Source organism: Montipora foliosa, chromosome 5 (assembly GCF_036669935.1).
Source record: "Montipora foliosa isolate CH-2021 chromosome 5, ASM3666993v2, whole genome shotgun sequence".
Taxonomy (NCBI): Eukaryota; Metazoa; Cnidaria; class Anthozoa; order Scleractinia; family Acroporidae; genus Montipora; species Montipora foliosa.
Genome location: NC_090873.1, coordinates 4964967 through 4982792, shown reverse-complemented (window position 1 = coordinate 4982792; position 17826 = coordinate 4964967). Strand labels below are relative to the sequence as shown.

Here is a 17826-nt window from a genome sequence, read left to right as displayed (position 1 = left end):
CGCAATTCCGAAAATTGCGTTCATAACTGCGAGGATCATAGCTTCACTTGATTTCATATCCGCAGTTCATATATGATACATTTCATATATAATTTCATCGTTGGTTCATTCCTCACGGGAACATTAGAACCCACAAGTGACCAGCTCCCAACGTCAGTGGCTTCATGGCTCAATTGGTTAGAGCGTCGCACCGGTATCGCGAGGTCACGGGTTCAAACCCCGTTGAAGTCCTGAATTTTTCAGGCTTCTTTACGCAATTGCAAAAATTGCGTTCATCACTGCGAGGATCATAGCCTCACTTGATTTCATATCCGCAGTTCATATATGATCCATTTCATATATCATTTCATCGTTAATACAAATATGGTCTGTTCAACGATCCAATAGACTTCTTTCATAAATCGCGACCACTTTGACATTGTTATGTATTTATGTAAATTAGACCTACTGCCCTCATTTTAAATGAAATCGTAGTGAGGCTAGAAAGGCTTACTAGCATTAAAACAAGAGAATATTTTATTTGGTCGCCATTATGAAAGAGGTCTATATTCGACACTCCTGTCTGGTGTTTTCTTCAAAGGGTGATCACAAGAATGATGAACGAATTTTTGAGTGTCAATTTTTTCAGCTCTGGGACACCACTAATTGGGGACACTGTAAATTGAAATCAACGCAAATCACGTGAAACGTCGGGTGTTTTGAGGAGAGCGGAAAACCGGAGTATCCGGAGAAAACCCTCTTGGAGCAGAGTAGAGAACCAACAAACTCAACCCACATATGACGCCGAATCTGGGAATTGAACCCGGGTCACATTGGTGGGAAGTCAATCTCGACTCCAGAGCTCTTCTCTTGACTGAGCGAGAGAAGAGCTGTGGGGAACCCTGAAACAAAGTGTCTTCTCATTGGTTTTCGTGAAGAACAATCAAAAGCGTCTCTAATTGGTGCATTCATGTTAAAGCGAGGAGTGAGCAGGCGCCGTAAGGTTCAAATAGCCAGTTTTTGGCTATAAGAACACTACGGCGCATCTTCTCCTGCATAGAGTTTCCCAGAGCCTTGGGTCGATTCAAGGCTCTGGTGACGAGAATGGTGGGAAGTAAGTGCTCTTACCACTGCGCATCCCTTGCTCCCCCCTTGCTTTAAAAAGGAAGGGGGGGGGGCATCATTTATGGTACAATGGTCGTCAGGTTTATCTACTCAGAGGCGGGCACTTTCCTTTCTTAGCAAACTTGATAGCATATAAAAGGACTCTTGCGATAACTTTGGTTCACCTCCAGAGGTGATTATCGAAAACTTTGGGTATTTTAATGGTAAAATGTTTCTGTTTCTGTAGTAAACAAAGCCCAAAAAATTCATGGTTAAAACGCTTAAATTAAACTTCTCGTGAAAAGATGGTGAATAACGTATTGTTCTAAAAAATTTAGATTCGTTGATCTCCCAATGGTCGTCGACCGTTTTTTATTTGTAGCAATAATTGACGTTTCTCTTTTTTTCTTTGCAGTTTGCTCTCTGAAGTTAAAGCGTTGCTTAAAATGCAATTCTCAGATTCAACAGAAAGCAACAGCGGGTACGTTGTTTGTTTTTTGCCCTTTTTTGTTAGTTACTGATGTTTTCGTTCAGTTTTGTCTCAACGATGGAGCGTATTTTTATGGTGGGGGCTTCGAAAGCCGGCTTCAGAGGCTTACCTTAGGGCATTTCTCCTAGGAAAGGTGGAAATCTAGGAGAACCCTCGAGGCTTGGAAGTGTAATTCTGGTGATTCTCCCCGACACTCCCCCCTCACCAATAATGTGGGGGAGGGGAGGGGGAAGCTTCTCTCCCAGGCAACAGTTCCGCCGTTTCTCTGGTAGAGCTGAGTGTCACTACAATAATGTGGCTATTATGAGGCAAGCCTTTGGAGAAGCATTGTAAATTCCATACAGCTCGGACTAGAATCTTATGTCTGGCTGTATCGGCATATATTCGACTTAAAAAAAAAATCGCTATTTTCGCAAATCCCATAATACAGTTCATTTTGAGGCGTTATTTGCATTAAAACAATGGATGTATCCAGTTCACTGAAGCATGCACGATACTGTCCCAAGAGTAAATAACAACCTCGTTCCCAGGGCTTTTCACCGCCGAGAGCCCGTCCCACTCTGGGCGGTGAAAAGCCCTGGAAACGAGGTTGTAAATAACTTGAATTTTTCTAATGTAAAGAAGCCCCCAAAACGTATTGCATTATGGGATTGGGAAATAGTCCATATCTAAAATCCAGGTAAGAAAAGGAAACTGGGTTTTTTTCCGGATGAAATATCGGACTTCAGCCTCCTTAACCGGATGTCTTCAATCATTTTATTTGTAGAGAATGCCCCGGCCAGTGGTCCAACGATAATGGACGAGACAGACATGGCTAGGAAAATTGAACGTCTCGAGGCACGCCTTCAAGAACGAGAGGATACGATACAGTGTAGTATATGCATGGAGAGAGACAAAACTGTTGTGTTTTTATGTGGCCACGGAGCTTGCCACCAATGTTCTGAGAGACTGCAAATCTGTCACATTTGCAGAGTAGAGATTCAAAATAGAATACAAATGTACCAGTGATGATCGTCGATATCAACGTCATCAGTGGGCTTAAACAAGGACGACGAATATGGCTACGGGAACGTCATCTTAAAATATAACTTTACGTTATTCTAATAATATTAGTAAAATAATAATAATAATAATAATAATAATCACTTTGTTATAATCTCAAGCTAATCTACATGAGCAAAAGTGTTCTAATAAGCATGGCGACAGTAAGATCAAATGAATTCACATGAAATTTAAGCAAGTCAAATCAAATATTGGTTTTTGAAAAGGGGCAATAACCGGAGTAGCCGGAGAAAAACGTCTTGGAGCGGAGTAGAGAACCAACAAACTCAGTTCACATGCGACCTTGAGTCCGGGGGTCGAATCCGGTTGGTAGAAGGCGGATGTTAGAGAGCTTTAGATTTTAAACGAGAACGACTACGAGTACGAGATTTTCTCATAGAACAACAGTGAACGCGCGCAAACCAGCTTCATTTTGGCGGGAAAAACGTGATACCGACGTCATTTTAGTACGTGGTTTTGCAAAAATGTTGTCGTGTCAAAATAATTCAACAACACCGTAGCAGTTTTGGCATTCTTAGATCAGGAAAAAGGCTCAGCTACCAGTAATCTACACTGCTAAGAGTAAGATTAATCGTCCCGGTTATAAATCTTTTAACTATTCTCGCTAAAAATGGGCAGTCAAATCTCGTACTCGTTCTCGTCCTCGTCCTAGAATCTAAAGGTCTCTATTCTTCTCACCACAGCGTCAAATCTGCTTCCTCAAGGTCGTCAAATCCTTATACAACGTACTTAGTCGAGGGAGGTAGACCGAGTGTTTTGACGAGACGTCACGGTGGCCATGATGGTGTTTCTAAACAATGGAACGGCGGCTATTATTGTGTTCCTAACTAATCCTCCGGGAATTGAGCTCTATTATCGTGAAAACGTTTACTTATATTTCAATGGAAAAAAACAAGGTTACTTACTGATCGCGTGATTGAAAACACTTTAATTTCGTATTTATTCGAGGTCGTTCGGCATGGATAGTATGTGCCAACATTCCAGGAATAAAGTTGGTATGAACGGTGTGGTGTTTTGGTGAGCAAATTGAAAAGTTATCGTCACGTGCTCACGTGCTTCGCATAACCTCAAATTTGGTCATATTTTGTCGCTGTACGGACGGGAACGAAAACGAATTTTACATTAATGTCAAACGCGCGTATAGGCCGTGCAGCGCCTTTGTTTTTGTTCATTTTATAGCGTTCTCGTAGCCCTCATCGTTGTCCTTGCTTAATTTAAGCTCCTTGTCAAGATGGCTTGGTTGTCTAAGCGCTATTCTTGGGATGCACGTGACGTCACAAAAATTAAAATACAAAACTAAAGAGCTTTTTGAGTTTTTATCTTGATCAGCTACAAGAGGTTTTAAAAATATATCTGTTTGCATGTTTTCAGCTCGGTACCGTGCTTCGTTTCGAAAACAGAGCAGTTTGAATTTCAGAGTTTCTTACAGTGCGTGACATGTTGACGGCTTTCGAAAAACATGCCATTTGCATAAAAACATCGATTTCCCTCGTGTTTTTGTGGCCTAAACAGGTAATATACTAGGAGACGTGTCTATACGAATGTTTGCTATCTCGTTATACAGCAGAAAGTGTTAATACAGCCAAACTAAATTCCAGATGTTTCTATAGGTTTCCGGCCGCCATGTTGGTGTACTTCGGCAGTACACCAACATGGCGCCTCCATACTAAACTCTACAAATTTGAGTAATAAATTTCGCCGAATAACTCAAGTACGGAATATCGCACAGCCCTGAGACATGGACCCGTTGTTTATTTATTCCACTTCTATAAAATTTCCATTTCTTGACTCAATTTCTTAAATGGTAAGCGATTTATGTTTTCACTTGCGTGACGTGCAACCCAAGAATCCGTCGTGCACATGTGGTTGCCATAGTAACTTGATTGGGACTTGAGTGCATTATATGAATAAGAAGAGCATCCGGTTATTTCTGAAAAGATGGAAGATTTGATGTCGAGGAACAAATTTGTATTAAAACACGGGAGATTTACAGCACCAAAATAGGCCTATAAAATTCATGCATGTCAACAAACGGACGTGCAAAATAGCCACGTGTCGCAAAATCACGTGGATTTGAAGCACCCACGCTCTAAAATGGGACTTATGGCGAGTACCTTACACGGGAGAAACAGGTGAAAGAGCTTCGTCAACGAAGCGACTGATGAGAGAAAAACTCCTAAAACAATATGATTTTATATTTTTAATTTAATTCAATTTTTATTGGAAGATGAGTTTGAAACAGGAAGGGCCTTTCGGCCTTGAAACTTCTCGCAGTTTGAAGCCTTTACGAACATGTCTAGCTGAGAATCGACCAACATTTTAAGCGGTTTTAGGTTAGAAACTCTTGCGTTTTCTCACAAATGGGTGAGTAATGCAAAGTCACTTAGAGCTAATACCGGTAAGACTTCTCTGAATGGTTCAGGTATGACCAGCAGTTTCCTCTAGATTGATGTACCACAGCTTTCTGACAAACGCTGAATCAGTTAAATGTGCGCATTTCTCAGACATGTAAGTTTAGGTTTTCTAAAATTATCATGTATAAATACGATAACTCGGTCCTGTCTTTATGACAATAGATTGTAATTTGGTTCATTGATGAGAAAGGTATTAGCTGAATAAGCTCGCCAAACCAAGCAGCTTTTCCTTGTTATAGTGAATGGTCAAGGAAATTGTATACTTCAAGTACATCAGTGAAGTGTAACTCTATTTATAAAATAATTAGGATAGTACGCGCACTCTCATTGGTCAATAGCTGTGTTTAGATGAGATTATGTAAACACGGCTATGACATCACACGAATTTTGATTGGTTATGTGTTGTCAGGCGCGCGTTTTGAATGGCTGGTAGGAAATATGAGCGTGTATGAAGAAAACCTGTAATAAAGAAGTTAAAAAACCAGCATTTTCTTCATTTGTCGAATTATTTTTGAGAAATATTTTATAAAAGCAATAGAGGACTTTTTCCTTGTTTACATAGCCTCATTTAAACACTCGGGGAAGTTGGGAGAACTCTCGACATTTATGCAAACCCTCGACTGCGTCTCGGGTTTGCATCACTATCTCGAATTCTCCCAATAGGCCATTTTACAGTTTTTTGCTCAGCGACCTAGCCTATGAATGGCTGCGAGGCTGCCGGTGACCTTGCATTGATACAGACCTCACTGCTTTTATCATGTAAATTGTGTTGTTGTAATGCTAATTAGTCCATATTAACATTACAAAAGCACAGAGGTTTGTATCAAAACAGGGTAACCGGCAGCCTCGCTTCAATTCTTAGGCCAGGTAACTTAGCTACAACTGTAAAATGGTCTATTCCCCTCGTGTTTAAATGAAGCTATTTAAACGCGGAAAAAATCCTCTATTGCTTAAGTATCTTACAGACAAGGTTAAGTGAAAGTGAAAACAGATGCTCTGCTTATGCCCAAATCCCTTCAAACAGTTTTTGAAAAGAGGAACCTATTTATAGAGATTTAAGCAACGAGGTACAGAGATTAAAATGGCGAGTATACACCTTATTCCAAAATGGCCGCCATTTTAGTATTTTTTGTTTGATTACAAATTGGCTCTTTTGGCGTCGTTCAGGGTTAAATATTGTTTTAAATTTTAGGTCTGAAAGCGAGGCCAAAAGGGCCAATTTGCAAGGAAACAAAAGAATCCGAAAATGGTGGTCATTTTGGAAAAAGGTGTATAAAATTTTAAAACGTAGAATTAGCCATGATAGAAGCGTTACAAAGAGAAATTAAAGATACGAGAAAGGAGATGAGAAAAAAAAGAGCTTTTTTTCTTGTTATACTGCTGTAAAACGGACGTTTTTTTGCTTTATGGCCACAGCTGCGTGGCATGTGGGAAGTAAAATATTGATAATAGACCATTTACAGTTTTGTGCTCAGTTACCAGGCCTTTGAATAAAAGCGAGGCTGGAGTTGACCTTGCTTTGACACAAACCTCATTGCTTTTCTTATGTAAATAGAAATTCGTTAGCATTGCAATAACATGATTTACATAACAAAAGCCACGAGGTTTGTGTCAAAGCAAGGTCAACTCCAGCCTCGCTATTATTCAAGGCCTGGTAACTGAGCACAGAACTGTAGAATGGTCTATGCGATAATTTTGATTGTTTGGACGGGTTTTAAAGGACCTTGTGGCATAAAGTGTGGTTTTTTGGTGGTATCAAAAATGGAACCTCGAAGCTTGAGACAGGGAGACCCCGTTCAATATTCCTCGTTCCTGAAGTAAGTTCCAGGTGTTGTGGACTTGTCTCTGCAGGCTAAAACGTAATTGAATCTGTTGTTTGATCCTAACCAACATGGGGAAGCAGCAGGCCTCGATTGTTCAAAGGGTGGATAACGCTATTTACCGGATAAATCACAGTAGTGGATGAACACTAGCGAAACCAATTGAGTTATCCAGTAGATAGCGCTAACCACCCTTCGAACAACGTCGAGCGTCTTGAGTATTTCGTGATTAATCCAACTGATTCACGTTGAAAAATGTGAGCGAAGAATCGGATAATTTACCCTTTAATATTGGAGAGATTAACGTTTTGGCTTTGAAGGAACGGCACTGAAAATATATTAAAGTGCAAAACAGTTGGCTGGTCTTTCATATACCGGATCTGATTTAATTAATGTTCATAAAACAAAAGAACAAAGTGAACATAACAATACCTAATTAGCAAGGCCCAATCGGAATAACCATGTTTGTTTTGTCCTCCGCCATTTTAGTCCGGTATATGAAAGTCTATCCAAACAGTTACAAAGCGTGAAAATTTCATGTCTTCTTGGTTTGCATCCACGTGATGAGACGCCCATGTTGGTGTACAAAACAATAGAAAATGGTTCCACAAGTTTTTGAATAATAATAGAGTGAAATTCCCAAAAGACATTTTACAACATTGTTCTGTACATCAACATCGCCGCCGTGACGTCTGATGAAAAGCACCGATTGTTTTTGCTCATGAAGTATGCAAATTTGTGACATTTCCGTCACCGTTGTCTTTTCTTAAGGACGTTCGCGCCAAAATCTTCCTACGGTGAGATTTTCTTCATTTCTCGCCTAGAGTTAGGTCATAAAGTACTTACTCCAAAAATAAAAAAAAAATCGGGGGTCACCGACTTTGTTTCGGAGAAAATGGCAGTGGAAAAATGCCTTAATTTCGATAAATCTGTCATAATAACGAAAGGTAGCCTCATCTGCTCATCCATCGAAAATCCTAAAAATAAACTGTTAGAGTGAAGGTTTTCGTACATAAGTTTTTAGGGGTGGGATTTTACAATAATTTCATGCCGCTAGGGATGTCGTAAAGAGTAGAGTTCATCCTGGACGAGCATTTTCGTAACCTCTACCCATTGCAATCACTACCGGAATTCGATGGCACGAGGAAAGAAAATTTAAAAAAAAGACAACTTCTTACGGTGAGATTTTTTTCATTTTATCATATTTTGTAGATAGTAAGTAGAGTAAGTGATTCATGGTTAAAAACATAGGGGTCACCGATGATCCGAGGGAGTAAAATCGATGTGATTTTACGAAGCTCTTGGAAAACTTCGTTTGTCACGTTTTTGCGTGACCTGTCGGGGAAGGACTGGAACCCAGGAGAGGATCGGTCGTTGAAGGGATGAAAGGTTTTTACCCCAAAACAAAGCTTTCTCGAGCACAGCAACGACGTTTTAAGCAGTCGTCATCTTCATTTGGTTAGTATTTTGTATAATATTTCTCCATTGCCGTCATGCTTGTCTTCTGGAGTGTGGTTTTTGTGAAATTTAATCGCTGGTTTTTTCCACGCAGGTCCGCACTAATTCAAGCCGACGAGGACGAAAATACTGCCCTATTTTCACGAAAGTAAAGGAAAAGAACTTCAAAAACATACATTCGTTTTGAACTTAAGTTCGTAGGGTAATAAAAACTTTAAAAAAAGAAACAGCTCCATTAAATCTACGCAACGGTTCGTCCTCGAGTTCTCCAAACTTTCAGCCACTACTCGATCAGCAGCTACCTTTTCCAGAGCTTTTCCATCCTCCCGCTCACTTCTTTTCAACGTTTCATGATGATTCGGAAATAAATGTGCCATTCTTTTGCCGGCCTGGAATTTCTTACCCGGCGTTTTTGTCGCCATGTTATTTTGACTAATGCTTGAACAATATTTATGAAAGTCAAGTAGACTAGTGCACGACTGATAAAAACAACGCGAACATCAGTCGTGCAGCAGTCTACTTGACTTTCCTAAATATTTTTAATCAATTTTGACTGATCACGATCTTCTCTTATCCAACGTTGTGCAAGACTTATCGTCCACGGTTTCTGCAAAGGTTTTCAAACCTCAACTTAACTAATGCTCGAAGTAATGCGTGACATATTACAGTCGCGTTACCTGCGCAGTTACGTTGCGCACAAACAATTAGCGCGAACGTCCTTAAGCGGGGAGTTTAGAATGCCACTAAACAATTTGATTGGTTAAAAGAGTGCTGCACGCGCGGTACGCATTTTAGCACATTCCTCTCCAGTTCTCGACAAAACAACATCGCGGAAATCATTGGTTTAATAAAAGTGCTGTAAGCATTTGAGAAATTTCGGTCCTCTTCTCTTTAAAACAACAACGTAAAATGTCCAAATTTAAGGAGTGTTTTATACCCTGCAAGCAGAGCCTCTCTAAAACTCATGATCATCAAAGGGCGAGCGAGAGAGCCTCTGCAGAAATTGTGTCAAGGCTTTTAAGTCGCCGCAGTTTAAAGGGGCTAGGTCACGCAATTTTAGGCAAATTCAGCACTGATCGAATGGTCATAGAATTAACTAAAATATTAAAATAACTTTTCAAAACTATAGAAGAACCCTAACAAAACACAGGGAAGCCAAGAAGGGACATGGACGGACAAAACTGGAGAGGATTGAAATGGATTGAATTTGGGTAAATTTGAAAAAACGTCGGCCCACCTTTTTTCAAATTTATATCCGTCGATATCAAAATGTCATTTACAAAGCTGGAAAATCATTCTCAGTTGTTATGTGGCCGTGATTTTGCAAATGAAAGCCTCTTGCTCTGCCAATTTGACGTTTAGAGCTCATAATTAACACAATTAAACAAAATTACTTAAAATAGCGTGACCTAGCCCCTTTAACTTTCTGGGCTAGTCAAACCGGTTTAGGCAGCGCGCGCATCATATTTTTGGCAAGGCGAAGGTCAAAATCGAGGCTTCAGTACGAAAATCAAAATGGCGTCTAGTAGTGCGATCGAGACTTGGCCTGAGTTTGAAACTGTCTTCAAGCACGACTTGTCACGACTTCTGCAGAGTCCTTTCTTTCTGGTCGAGATAAGAAAGGCTTTGCTGGCGGGGTGGGTGTTTACGGCAACGTGAGTAAACAACAGTCATTCTTTCCTTCGTTATTTTTACTTCAAAGTCGTTCGTACCAAGGCTATAATATAAAGATTTAGCCAAGCCTAAAAGCGGAGCTCCCGTTTCTAACCCCAGAAAGCAAAATTGTGTGCATGGAACTGAATAATTATGCTTCTGCATAAAGTACAAAATTAATCGTCATTAGTGTATACAGTTTACAATGATCAAACACCTCTGAGCTGCCAGCAGTAAACGAAGAAGCCTTGTGCACAAACAATACCCAACGATTTTAATCAACTACTAAGGCCCGTTTTAAGCGTCGCATTTCACATGTGCCAAATCTAATGCAAATGAACAAAAACAATAGATTGTTCTCCTTTGCATTAGATTTGGCACATGTGAAGTGCGACGTTTAAAACAGGCTTAACACTGAAATAACATACGTAGTCATCTCTTTCACAACATTTTCTGTCACGTCGGATTACCAGTCAAACGGTTTGACTGGTAATCTTTACACCCTCTCTCTTCAGTTAGAACAACAGCAAAAATCTTACTAATAGACCAATTCGGCTAACTCAATGTTGTACCCAATTCAAATCTCTCGGGGTTAAGATTCTTTATGTTTTGAATTTGCATGACAATGAAGCATTCACATTTAAATGATATGGAAATACTTGGAACAAAAGGTCTGAATTGGGTACAACATTGAGATAGCCGAATCGGTCTATTAAAAAGTCAAGCTTAAAAGAGAAATTCGCTTAAATTCGGCTGGAATTTCACAGTCAAACAAAGCATTTCACGACTGGACATCCATTTGACACAAAAAGCCCGTTGCTCTTCACTAACATGATTTCCTGCCAGAAAAACGCGGGTTGCCAAATGCAACGCTGCCACTTGATTTCCCGGCAAGGAAAATTGCCTCCCAACCTCCACCCCGGCAGTCTGCACGCGTGGGCGTACGCCGACGTCATAACCAAAATTTATGGTATGGATAGATTTCCCGGAAAAACTTAACAATGGCGCTTCGCTGGCGCGCTTTGCACGCCTAAGCTCCGTTGTTGTAGTAGTTCACACATCGTAGGACGTGAACAAGATGGACCAATCGCGAAACACTTCAGGTAGCTCAAAGTTATGTTTTGAAGGGCAAATTGTCTTGCTGTTTAATACTAGTACGTGAAGCAGCGGATGATAAAAGTGGGTCCCATGACGAATTAACCTTTCCTTTATTCTCGCTATAGTTTACTTAAACGCTAGTTGAATTAAAAAAACTCCTGAAGAAAATCACTAAAACCCGCTCTTTTATACAGAACATTTCATGCATAAACTGTATAAACTACTTGATCACTTTTAGCTGAATAATGAGTGCAGAACTTTAAATTATTCGAACGATTCAAAAAACCCTTATCAGTTCACGTTTGATATATTGCATATCTTTTGATACCAATGAGGTTACCTAAAATGTGCCAATAGAACTTTTTTGTTTGAAGAAATAAAATTTCTTCTCCTACTGTTCTTTGGAATTTTTAAAGAGTACAAATAATGTAAACAGATAACGTGCTCTTTTCGAAGCAATTCTAATTGTTTTAAGGGAATTAGCAGATCCATTCATCAACTTCTTTGACTTAAAGAAACGATGCTATATTCGAAAGTTCGCCCTGTGGCCTTGTCAGTTAATAATAGACATAAACGCGTTCGTAATACCTGTAGCCTTTTCTTTTGACAAGGCTTTTTGGATGACTTTTAGCAGATGCGTTGTAAAGCTCACACATCCTAGGCCCAGGGCCCTCCAGTTGCTGCGCTGTAAATGAAACGCATGCGCTGTGCTGACTGCACCGAAACCCGCACTCTGTATCGCTGGCCACATTCACTTGACGAAGCAGAAATCCTTCTAAAGCAATGTCTGTGATAGGCTGCATTGTCTGGAAGAAGCTTGATTGCACTGTTTATGGTAAGAGTAAGTAGTTTTTGAAATTTGATTAGTGACTGATAGTTGCTCATTCATTGGTTGCTCAAGACCTTACTGATATACTGAGTATTTGCCACGTGAATTTTTAACGTAGATTTTCTGGTTTTTTTCCCACCTCCAAACACCGACCTGCTGACTCGAATTTGCTTGCAAAGGGAAACAAAGTAGAACGCGAATTCTTCTCATGACCTTCGACTCTACCCTTTCATTTGCGCAGGATTATTCCAACATCCAACGGTTTCATTTTTTGCTGCCATCACTGTAGCGAAACGAGTTCGTTGCTAACCTCTAGAGTTGTGATCGCGTTACTTTGATCAAATATGTGTTATGTATTTAATTTTCCGGATAATCAGGTGGAGGCAGTAAAAGAGGGAAACCGTTAGTCGTCTGCTTTCCTACATGAAAGGCACGCCAACAGAAGAGCGACAAATGATCACTTAAGCCTGGTTTTCACCAGCGACGCAAGCACAAACGCAAGTATAACAGCGCTTATTTCACCGTGAAAACGGCGTGGACGCAAGCATAATCACAACGGCAAGCACAGCTGCAAGTGCAGCTGGGAAGTTGAACCGGGGACTACCAGGATCAAATTCAAAGAGTGGTTAGAGTGGGTCTTGAACCCGGGATCTCCGGATCTCAAGGCAAGCGCCCTAACCACTTGGCCATACTGCCTCCTAAAAACGCAGAAGAAGGCACTCATTCCAGATTTCCTACGTCTGCGCATTTGAACAAAATGGCGGTTGCCGTGGTTGATTTTGATTCTTATGTCGACTTTCGTTTTCACAAGCATAATTTAGTTATTATCCTTGTGCTTGCGGTTGTGATTGCGTCACCAGTGAAAACCAGGCTTTAACGACAAAGGATTCTTGTGTTTTTAATAAAGCCCTGGCTAAACGAGAGCGAGAGTTGATGAGAGATGACGAGAGTTGAAACTCTTGAGGGTGATCGAGAGTTGCTAGTTGGCCAAACGATAGCGAGACTTGACGAGAGATATGAGCAACTAAATCCAAAATATAGGGTGTTTTTGCTGGGCTTTCCCGTTGCCAAGGTAACTTATTACATCACAATAATGATCATAGCTTGTTTGGAATTAATCGGTGTTTCATCTGGTACCATAACATTACTAACACGTGATACAGTGTCATAGCGTTATTCGATTTAAACAGAAAGTCTTCTATATATAAGTGCTGAAGCCTTTTCGAGCCTCCTTAACTCAGCCATGTCCCATGACCAACTAGACCCCAGGACACCTCCACCAACTGAGCTATCAAGACAGCTGGGAGCTGGTCGCGGGGTCAAGTCATATCCCGTAATTATAAGAGGTGAATGGAATGACGTTTTCAGAAAATTAAAAGGATCGTTAGATAAGCAGACAGTCTTTTTCACTGGTTTCATTTTCGTTCGCTTTCTTGTTCCAAGAATTAGTTTGCACTGCTTGCAAGGAATTAATGCTAAGTTTGCATCCACGTGATGAGACGGCCATGTTGATGTACAAAACAAAAGAAAATGGCCCCACAAGTTTTTGAATAATAATAGAGTCAAATTCCCAAAAGACATTTTACAGCATTGTTCTGTACATCAACATGGCCGCCGTGATATCACATGAAAACCATCAATTGACTGTGAACTCTTAACTTACCTTTGGTACATGGAAGTACAATGTTAAGTCGACAGTACACCTCCAAATCATTAACATTATCATTGGTCCATATCCACAGCGCATTGCTGTCAATACTGTCGAATCCTCCCCAGGGAAATGTTTGATCGCTATTAGGTGCATAGGACGCTGCCATTGGCCAGCTGTCGTCTTCATAATTTCTCATATTCCAGCCTAGCGAAACACTATTTGTGCATTTCCAGGAATTATCCGTGACCAAACCATTTCCAAAAGATCCAATAATTGCTTTCTCCCAAGGTGGTGGATCTCCTTTGCATTTTAGAGCAACAACCTGACTCCCTGGTTGGATTTCGTATTGGCGAAAACCTCTGGATTTTATGCCTGTGTTACCTTCACCTAACAGTTTGCCATCAACGTATACGGTAAGGTAATCATCGCAGGTAACGTTGAATTGGATGGAAGAGGTAGTGCCTTTGCGTAAAAAATGGGTTAATTACAATGACACCAAATTGATATAATTTGGAGCTCAAGAACGCGACATTTTTGAACCACGGAAAGCAACGGGAAGTGAGTTGTTTTCTCTTTTAACTTGTCTTCACGCAACCACATTTATATTGCTAAGTATCTTTTCTCTGTTAGAGATAATTAGGATAAAACTCTGGGAGACACTAATGTCCTGGTATGCGGAAAGTTCACTTCTGGTTGCTGTCCGTGACTAAAAAATATCTCGAGCTCTCTACGCACAAAGATTTTTTCGTTGAATTTGTATAGGTATTCGCATGATTTCGAATACAATTGGAATAAACGAGCTCGAGTAAATTTTTTCAAAGACGAAAAAAATTTGGGCGACTGCAATTTCTAGTCTTTGAAAAAGGTTACGAGTGGTTATTTATTCCAAATAGCAGGAGAAAAATCATGGGATTACGTATTGATACTAAACCAATCTCGCCCTCCCCACCCTTGTTATAAGTTGTGTAAAGACATGCGCAATTGTAGAATAAAGCCGGTGAGCGTAGTTCTATTTGTTATTCCACTGGAATCGTAAAATTTAATCTTAGCGTTTCCTTCATTCAGATAAATCATGGCATGTTTGATTTTTGACCTTTGAGTCCCAACAGTGATTGATTTTAATTTTCTCTTCACAAGCACAATACATTCTTAAGCAGAGTGGTGACGAGAATAAAAAAATTATCACCTGGTTTTTTTTTTGCCAGGAGATATCGTCAAATTCCCATAACTGACATAAAAAGTAACGTATGGTAGCCAGTAAGGAGAAATAACTTTCAGATCTTTGTATTTAAGTTCTAGTCGACGGAATGTTGACTCTTGATTTGACTTGATTCTTTGTTTCAAAGTAATGGTTTACTAGTAATAAAGTGAGATAAAATATCGTAAAAGTTGACTCTGGCTAAAAAAAGATGAATAACTTGGACGTTTCTGTTACTCCGCTAACCTTCTTCAGGAAAATGTAAAGTGCGGCGGCTTCCCTGGTGTTGCGACTCACTGGTCGCCAAATTAAGCGACCAAAAAATGATCGCTGGCAACTAGATTTTCAAAACTGGTCGCCAGCTGGCGAATCACGTTTTGTCTGATAACCCAGGATAAACAGCAGACAACTTCTGTATTTGAATCTTTAGTATGATGAAATCGCTTGGAACTGGTAGCTAGAACACGATTCACCTTTCTTTGTCCAGTAAAATAATGTCGAAATACTACAAGAAAATCGGTGTCACACTCTGTTAATTAATAGCACAAAATGTACTTCGATACTTCGATCACCGCGTTTAATAGGCGCCATATTGTTTCAGCGGCTTCATGGGATCGTGGGCGCACTTAAACGCCTTTTGCCTGAGTTTTTGCGGCCGGAAGACGAAGATTTAGCAAGAAGGTTAACTGAAAATTTAAATCCATCGTCAGTTGTGAATGCTGAAAACGTAGATTTATCCAAATTACCGAAGGACCTCCTCGGAACTAGCTTGATATTGATAATATATATATTGATAATGAACCTGGACATCGCACAATGAGTTTGAAATTTGAAAGGAACCTTCAAAAAGAAACCTGTACCCTTAACGTAAAGTAGGTTGGAGAACTTGTCCCCTCTGTTAGAAGGCGGACACCTGCAAAATTGACTACACAAGGTGATTCATAAATCGAGGTAAACAAGGTAGATAGCTAGAAAAGTACTTTAAGAAACCAAGTTCCTCTGATTCTAGAGGCTGCTGAAACTGTACGAGGCGCTCCTTTTATTTTATCCCGAAAATTCATGACCTTATTAAATGAGAGGATATTAGAGCGTGTATCAGATTTAAGCCAATCATTTCGAAGTACATTCACTGCTTTTAATTTTCTTTGAGCTTAAAATGACGACAAAGAAGAAAGAAGTACTTCTGCCAATGCCTTCAAATTATCTACCTTGAATGAGGTGATTTATTTCCTTCGGTCGCCTGTCATTCCTCTTTCAATATTTTTCTACTGACTTATTTGTTTTCAACATGTCTTACGAATGAACGTCAGGAATCTTTTCCTTTCGTTAAACATTGTCTCGTTCAATTTTAAAATGGATACTGAATTAAACACGGTGCATAAAATATAATTATTGAAGATCTCAGAACGCTGTTGAAGTTATCAATCTCATTATTTTTTGAGGAAGGAAGAAAAAGACAAAAGCTTAATCTTGACACAAAATCGTAAAATTTTAACGAACCTTTAAAACCTGCATTCGGGTTTTGAAATACACGAGTTTGGCTTAAATATAGGACAGCTTACATGAGTAAATTCGTACATTAATTCACACGACGGTCTCGTGTCGGAAACCACTTGAAAGTCTGTAAACTCGTTGACACAAATTGATAACATCGTCATAGAAGAGTAAAAAAGACTTAGACACACGCAATTTTTTTCAAGGTTTCACTGTTATTTTGATAGTTTAGGCAATTCATAATAGTTGTATACTGATGAATGTAGAAGTTTAAACTGAAGTCATTCACTTGTTTAAAAGTTATCGTGGACATGAGATGGTACAAGACCCTAAAACATTTTCCAATAAATTTAGTGATTAAGATTATGTTTTACCTTTATCGCTGCAACTCGGAGAGGAGTGACAACTTCCTATTACAAACACGACCCAGATCGTTCCCAGAGGAATGGACATTTTTAAAAGCGTTGCCTCAATCTGCAGCCATACTTCTCTTCCGAAGGAGGAAAAAATACAACTTTATTTGCATAAAATTCACATTTCTCTCGAAAAATGAACAGATTTCAAAAGCTCGGTATTCTCTCCGGCACGAACAGGATGCGACACATAAAATTGTAAGCATTTTGATTGCGTTTATTTTATGGCAGCCAATCGGAAAATAGCTTTTGTAATCGTCGAATGAAAATTGCCAATTAACAAGAGCGTAAAAAATGATCACAAACAAGCCACCAAATATTTTGCGTCTATAGGAAAGAAATCTTCCTAATTTTGTTATTGTCATGCCCCCAAAGTCTTTCTTTCTATTATCTCTGGATTATCGCACTGTATGACCCAAATATAAGTTGTCTTTATGCCGCATCAGCGTATAAAACAAACGTTCGTTTCGTTTGTTTGTTTTTTTTTTTCGCGCAGGTGCGAATAGATTTGATGTACAGTACTTTTTCATGAATGTACACAGCAAATCTCTCAGTAAGATTGAAACTTTGAGTCATAATGGAGTTTTAAGTCTTGTTTTCGAGACAAAGGCTTTTCCTTACTTATTTCATATAATGTTTTTTGAATGAATTTTATAATAACCAATTTTATCGCAAATCATTTCCAATTGATTGATATTACAATCCACACAAAGCAGACGTTTCTCATTTCCTTTGGAACATTAAGTAATATCATTCATGTATCCGTACACTTTTCCCCGCCCTATTCTCCAAACGGGAAGAAGGAACTGATGATCCGTACACTTTATTTTAAATCGAAAACTATTGGATAATACCATAATACCATAATACTTTTTTTTTGTTCCTCCAAAATCAGTTTTGCATCAGCATGGTTTCCAGTTTCTCTTGGGACCATTATAAGTCCCTAGGGAAAACAAAAACAATGCTTATGCAATTTTTTGCAGGGACAAACAAATAGTATTATGGTATTTTTGATATTGGCTAATTCTGATATTACTCAAATATAGTTTATCCCGAAAGGGAAGATACTGGATATATTTCCCGAAAAATGACGATTCGCTTCTCATGACTGGAATGAGTTTAACTGATTTTTCGATTTTCAACTACAATTCTGCATGACTTAG

The 17826-nt window shown here is 39.4% G+C and overlaps 2 protein-coding genes across 2 annotated transcripts in view; one reads left to right on the top strand and one right to left on the bottom strand.

Annotated features, from left to right (window-relative positions):
• The window catches only part of LOC138003448 (E3 ubiquitin-protein ligase MIB2-like), a 39053-nt gene extending 35135 nt beyond the window's left edge, over positions 1-3918 (top strand). The window contains exons 18-19 of the mRNA XM_068849523.1: positions 1499-1564; positions 2340-3918. Of these exons, the coding sequence (XP_068705624.1) occupies positions 1499-1564; positions 2340-2581 (308 nt within the window). The 3' untranslated portion in view covers positions 2582-3918. The remainder of the gene's footprint in view (positions 1-1498; positions 1565-2339) is intronic.
• A 7253-nt stretch (positions 3919-11171) lies between these two features.
• Positions 11172-16835, bottom strand: LOC138002884 (uncharacterized). The gene is made up of 3 exons (XM_068848870.1): positions 16625-16835; positions 13571-14020; positions 11172-11904 (listed from the first exon to the last, which is right to left on the bottom strand). The coding sequence occupies exons 1-3, from the start codon at positions 16701-16703 to the stop codon at positions 11636-11638; spliced, it is 798 nt and encodes a 265-aa protein (XP_068704971.1). The 5' UTR covers positions 16704-16835; the 3' UTR covers positions 11172-11635.
• Positions 16836-17826: the final 991 nt, after the last annotated feature.

Coding starts and splice junctions, on each gene's coding strand:
- LOC138002884 (XM_068848870.1), bottom strand. CDS start 16,703: ATGTCCATTCCTCTGGGAACGATCTGGGTCGTGTTTGTAATAGGAAGT. Junction 14,021..16,624: donor TCCGAGTTGCAGCGATAAAG/GTAAAACATAAT, acceptor TTTTACGCAAAG/GCACTACCTCTTCCATCCAA. Junction 11,905..13,570: donor TGTACTTCCATGTACCAAAG/GTAAGTTAAGAG, acceptor TACCATAAACAG/TGCAATCAAGCTTCTTCCAG.